The 6,711-nt window shown below is 39.5% G+C and overlaps 1 protein-coding gene across 1 annotated transcript; it reads left to right on the top strand.

Annotated features, from left to right (window-relative positions):
- Nucleotides 1-2: 2 nt before the first annotated feature.
- LOC112487060 (EMILIN-1-like) lies at nucleotides 3-6,006 on the top strand (the record flags this gene model as incomplete). The annotated part of the gene is made up of 6 exons (XM_025055854.1): nucleotides 3-132; nucleotides 243-491; nucleotides 836-1,027; nucleotides 2,441-2,548; nucleotides 2,688-2,822; nucleotides 3,433-6,006. Coding segments are annotated over 6 exons (1,137 nt in total), but the record flags the coding sequence as incomplete, so codon positions are not given.
- Between the last annotated feature and the right edge of the window lie 705 nt (nucleotides 6,007-6,711).

Below are 6,711 nucleotides of genomic sequence, written 5' to 3'. Positions count from 1 at the left end.
TCAACAACAACCAGCTGAAGTCACTGCAGGGTGAACTGTCAGAGGTCATCCTCACCTTCAGCTCCATTAACGACACACTGAAGGGCCTCGAACACACTGTGCACAAACATGGCAGCGTCATCACTGACCTTGGTAGGCCTAGGCCACGCCCACTCGTACACCTCCAAACTATAGGACACAAATGACAACGATTACATGAGGATTATCCAGTCTGACACCCCCGCCCCTCCACCCCCTCACAGGAAACACCAAGGACAAGATCATCTCGGAGCTGGATAAGATCCAGTTGGAGGTGACGGAGCACACTGAAGACACCAGGGACCGTCTGGAGGACCTGAACCGGGACCTCCAACGGCTGGAGAACACGGTGGTCTCAGACCTGGGTGACTGTAAACGGTCTGGAGACGGGCTGGAGAAGAGGCTGTCCAAGTTGGAGGGCGTGTGTGGGCGGCTGGACAGCGTCTCTGAATCTGTGGTCAAGATTAAGGAAGGTAAGGCTGACTCACACAACAGAAGCACCTGCTGCCCCCTCATGGCATTTACAGGCATTACACTGGCTGTGTAGCAGTGGGATACAGTAATTAATATTTACTGTAAAGTAAAAGTAAACGTTGACTGACAGCGGCTGCTGTGACACACAGGAAGTTGTTGACTCACTGCCGCTCCCTACAGTCAGATGAAAATATAAAAGTATAAATATAAAACCTTTTGTCTTTAGTGCAGCCTTCAGTAACACTTCAATAAGCTCCATTCATTGTATAAAAACAGCTGCTGCTGCTGTTGTTGTTGTTTATTTGTAGCGGTAAAGTTTTCCTGTATGTGTTGTTTTACCCAGGACTCAATCGTCAGGTGTCCAGTTTGTGGACTGGGTTCTCGGGGGTTAATGGCACGCTCATCAATCAAAGACGAGACCTAGATGTTTTATACAAGAACCAGGACAGTATCAATGGCAAGATGAAGAACCTGAACCTCACCATAGACCAGATCCTGAAGGATGTGAACAGATTCTCTGAACTGGAGCTCATCGGTGAGTGGGCATCAAACTACAGACCCTGAGGGACAGAGGGCTGAGGGATACATAGTATTACATTACATTATATTATATTGTTGATGAATTATTTTATTATTTACTATTTGCACCGTAAGAATCCATGAAGTACAGTATAGAAAACTTCAGGCCAGAAGTAACGCAAAATACAAACAGCCAGTTAAACCAGGTTATATAAAATGTTATTGGAACATATTTCTGAGACAATCTTCTGTGATAGGCAGAGAATATTTGTTTTAAAAAATATATCCAGACGAACTCGTGTTTATATACAGATGTCAACTGTTCAACTCTGCCTCCTACTGGAGGACTGTGTACACACTCATACACACACACACACACACACTCAGGTTGATGCCAACAATGTGTCTGATTTATTGGCGTGTACTTGAACTTTGAAACCGCAGCAGGAAGCTGTGAGTGATCAGTAAAAGGAACTTCCTGAGTGTGAGAGCAAATATCAGGAAATGTTCTCTCTGCTAAATCTAATCACTGCTGGATCAGTGCCCCCCCCCCCCCACACACACACACACTTCAACTCACTGATGACACTCGTCTGTGTTACTGTATTTATGCAGCGACTCAGTAACGACCAATGATGGAAAAGCAGCGTTAAAATAACTGCGTTTTTATATTGTAGTAATTCAGTTACTAACTCTTTTTGGAAGAACTAGTAACTATAAACAATTAGTTTTAGTAACAAGCCCAACACCAACAGCACCACAGTCACAAAACAGGTGAGAAACACTGCCATCTACCTGCATGCATACATACATACATACACAGTGTGTCTATGTGTGTGTGCCTTCCCTTTAACTACAGACTGTGATGCTCCTTTTTGTAAAGTCTACCAGAAATGTAAAGAACACAAATGTCTGTATCCACTCCATTGTCCCGGTCCTCTGGCACTGACGACATTTCGTCTGCTTCCAGCTTAGCTATGTCCATTTTTGTGGTTAAAATTCAGAAAAAAAATATATTTTTGGACGTCAACTTTGGGTCACAGTAAAATATTATACCAATAAGTTCATGAACAAATCTCCGAAAAAAAAAGTTTCTCAAAAATGACACTCATTTGCCTTCACCCTCCTGTGGTGTTCACCGCACACGCTGTCAAATTTGACCAGCCTGTTTTCACTGCTTATAAACTACCACAGAAATCAACACCAAACTTTTATTTGACACTCTTTAGCTGTGAACAGTGCCTCAGAGTAGTGGTTAACATGAAAAACTACATTAGAAAAACCAAAAGGCACGGAAAATTTATAACAAAATGAAAACCAGAGACCAAACTCATCAACATGGTGTTTGTGTGTGTGTGTGTGTGTGTGTTAATAATAAATAACACTGATACATAACATATCAGTGTTTTTACTGGTTTTTCTCCAATAGGTCAAACAGGACCACCAGGGCCTCAGGGAGAGAGGGGGTACCCTGGGCCCCGGGGCCCCCCTGGACCTCCAGGAGAACAAGGACTGAACGGTGCTGTTGGTCTGCCTGGTGAGATCCTGACTAAACAATGGGCTAGAAAATGTTTTGACATTTGGATTCTCAGAAGAACCGTCCCTCTCGTCTTCCCCCCAACAAAATGTCATGGTTTTAAAGTGTAAGTGGATGAGGAACATGTTCTTGTTTTTAGGAATTCCTGGTGCTGATGCTGACGTTCCCAAACTGTCATTCTCCGCCGCTCTCACCATCCCCATGGACCGGGCTGGAACCATCATCTTTGACAAGGTCTTTGTCAACAAGGGGGGTTTCTATGACTCTAGAACAGGTGAGTCCCCTCAGCTGAGTGTCCATTGGTCCATCATTCCATTGTTCCTGTAATGACCTTTTTTAGTGACATTTTCTTCCATGTTGTTTCCAGGCCACAGTGTAGATCACAGATGACACAGGGAAACAAAACACATTTATTTTAACCACCAACAACTAACAGTTAGCAACCGACTAGATACAGTTAGGCTAGAGAAGACGGCGTATTTATGTATTGTAGTAGCTGATGATTGTTGTCAAGAAATTTTAAAAGAAACAAAATAGCTAAAAGGTAGCTCAGTAGATGGCTAAAATTAACTAATAATTAGCCCTGAAAAAGACAATGCAAATGCAAAACAGCAAAAATGTCTGACAGACAAAATTTCTTTAAAAATTCCACAACTCCAGAATAGAAGTAACCTTTTTCACAAATCACGGTCGGAATTAAAGAAAGCTATCTGTGCTAAACATAACTAACATGGAGCTAACAAATATCCAAAAAAAACAAAATAGGTGTTTAGGCTACCATGCAAATAGCTAGCTTAGAGTTAGCTTAAACACAGTAAGAACTGTTTTGTGATCGCCTTCTGATCTTTGTCATTTCTTTGACTTTTATTTCTACGTCTCCTCAGGAATTTTCACGGCTCCAGTAAACGGACATTACTTCTTCAGCGCTATTCTCACCGGACACAAGAATGAAAAGATTGAGGCAGTTCTGTCCAAGTCCAACTATGGGATGGCTCGGGTGGACTCTGGCGGCTACCAACCTGAAGGCCTGGAGAACAACCCCGTAGCTGAAGCTAAGATTACGCCGGGCGCCCTGGCCGTCTTCAACATCATCCTGCCGCTGCAGTCACGGGACACGGTCTGTGTGGACCTGGTGATGGGGAAACTGGCCCACTCCGTGGAGCCGCTCACTGTCTTTAGCGGTATCCTCTTGTACGAGGACCTGTGAGCACACACAACTGACACGTGACGACGCCACACATCCTGACATGACGTGGCCACAAAGGAAACATTTTTGTCAGTTTATCAGAGTTCTAATAGGCCAGGTCTGGAAATGTTAATGGTGAGCGTAGCCTCATGTTAGCGGCTAAAAACCGGGGGCTAACATTTCAGTGTTTGTCATGGCTAACTTTGTAACTATCAGTAACACATAGTGTTTTAGCGTCCATGGTTGTTAGAACACCGCTCACCAAAAAACCCTCGTTTTGGTCAAACTCACAGTTATTGGAGACAAATGTTGAGTCATGGTTGGGAGTTTGAATATAAAATATTTCAGAGCAGCTAACATCTTTCTAAACGTTTGCACTAACTCCCCCAACTATGACTTAACTAAACCAGCCAGCACTAGTTAGCAACCGCCTCCTCTAATTTACAACAGCATGATTTTATAAGGCTAGTCTATAAAATATAAAACTAAATTTTAATGGCTAGCAGTTTTAATCAAAATGTCTTTTTTTACACCAATTTGATTAGTAAGCACATGCTGAATCTAGTTTTGATTACAGAGAAACGTTAACAGAATTTTTCCTTGTTTAGCTCACTATTGTTTAGGAATCCTAGAGGTGTTTTAAACTAAATTGAATTTGGTCAATAATATTAAATCTAATGAATGTGGATAGCTAATACATCAAATCAAACCTTAATTGTGCGTTAATAAAAATGCTGGATGCTCATCGTCGTTACTTCATCGTTACCAACTCTTGCGATGATATCAGCCTTGACAGACACTGCATTGCTAGCCTCCTAAAGACAAGGCTTTCAGTAGGTATCAGGCCACACCCACTGATGAGTGGGAACGTAATTCGTACAAACTAAGCATGGCGAGGAATCTCGATTGACACTGATGAGAAGAGGATGTGAGGAGTGTCTGATCGGGTCACATGACCTGATTTCACACAAACTTTCTGCTTTCCATTCCAGTCTGTGGTGCCATTACTGCCATCTGCAGACTTTGTAGGTTATTGCAGCCCCATTGTTCAACAGCACACTGACCAATGGCTGAATTTCCTAGAAGGCTTATCACCAGAGGAGCAGGACTGAAACTTGGGCTCAATCATTGACATTGAGTTGTACTAACAACAACAGTAAATGTTAATCGTCTATTCCAGACTGAGCTAACAACTGTTGAGGCTATTTTTTAGACTATTTACGATTGTTAAGAAAATGTTTAACTAACAACGTGCTTTAATTTTAACTTCCAACAGATCACACACTCTGGACTTTCTTTACTCAGATTTACAACAGAAACAAAAACATAGGAACTCAACTCGGACTGTTGAATTAGTTGACACAACGATGCAGTTTACAGACTTTTCCGAGCTAACTTCATTTACATAATTAACCTGATTCATTTGAACATTTACTAAGATCAAAATTCTTTTGGGGCTAATGCTAAGCTAATAAAGTTATCCAGGCAGAACAAAGAAAAGTACAGTAAGTGCAAGGACTATGTAATGTTCTGCTGTGAAATCTGTGAGTTTAAACCCGTCCAAGTCGCCAGAACCTTTGGAACATTTCAAACATCTGAATATTACAACTTAAGACATCAATTTTACATATTTAACGAATTCTCCTCCAACAGAAATCTAGGAAAATGTGTATTTGTTTTTTGTTTTTTTTCTTCGTTTTTTTGTGCTTTATAAAAGCAGTGATGGTGTGTCTTTACACACTGTCACAGTTTGGATCTTTTGTATCGACCGGCACCTTCTTCTGTAGTTTTCATGTTTATATATTTAAACCTGATAAACATATGACATTTTTACAGTATAACTACAAGTTTAAAAGAAGCACAAAGTATGCAACTGTTTTCTAATTAAACACAGAAGGCATTAAATATAGGAAGATAGAAAAACAGCATGAAAAATCTGTCTGGGTTTCAGATAAGGATTAGTTTTTGAATTGTTATTTAAGTCACACAGTCTTTGACCTTCATGTATTAAATACACATGGATCACAACACGAGGGGTTGATTTTCTTCTTCTCTATGTAGATCAGTTGTTTAAAAACCACAGGACGTTCAGCACCAGAAGAAGTTGTTCTCCCTCTGGTGGTATGTGGAGAAACATTACTATAAAGATTAGAGTATTTGATGTGAAGTTTTCACACATCAACCTTTTATTTAAAACAATTTCTGAAAAAGTCTTAAAAAATAAAAAAAAAGTCCCCAAAAATGAATAAAAATACAATAATTTGCCTGATAATATGTTTCCAGACATTTTTTTATGCTTGACTTCTTTGAAAGAAATTTACTTTTGGTACAAACACCGAAACAAAAACATTTAAAATCATTTTTGAAATTTGTTTTTTGTCAAAAACATTAATTTTGAAGTTCCATAATTGCTAAAAAATATCTTTTTTACATTTATGGCAGTTTAAAGAGCAAAATTGATTTCTTTTTTGTCAAAAACAAATTTTGAAGTAAAAATTGTTTAAAAATATTGTGTTTACATGTACGCACATTGCAAAGGCGAACCTTTCAGTTCCCAAATCTGTTGTTACAACAAAAGATCCAAATATTTTGATTCCCAAATGGCTCCATTGACATTATTTGATATTGTCAAAAAATTAGGAACAATTTCAAAATTTCAAAATTAATGTTCTTGACAAAAAAAAAAAAAAAAAAAAAATCAAAAGAGCCATTTGGGTATCGAAAGATTAAGCTTTTTGTTGGAATAAGAAAATTGGGATTCATTGATCTTGGTTCTTAAAAATTCTGAACTTGAAAATTGTATAAAAGCACTTTTTTCTGAATGTTAACGACAAATATGTATTTTTCAGTAGGGGAGCGGAGACTACGCTGTCAATGCCAGAGGACCGGGACAACGGAGTGGATAAGTACATTTATGTTCTTCACATTTGTGGTACACATTACGAAAAGTAAATCTTGCATTTTAAAGCATTTCGGG

Source organism: Cynoglossus semilaevis, chromosome 5 (assembly GCF_000523025.1).
Source record: "Cynoglossus semilaevis isolate Cse_v1.0 chromosome 5, Cse_v1.0, whole genome shotgun sequence".
Classification (NCBI taxonomy): domain Eukaryota; kingdom Metazoa; phylum Chordata; class Actinopteri; order Pleuronectiformes; family Cynoglossidae; genus Cynoglossus; species Cynoglossus semilaevis.
The sequence above is the reverse complement of the archived record's forward strand: the minus strand, read 5'-3'. Positions and strand labels throughout refer to the sequence as shown.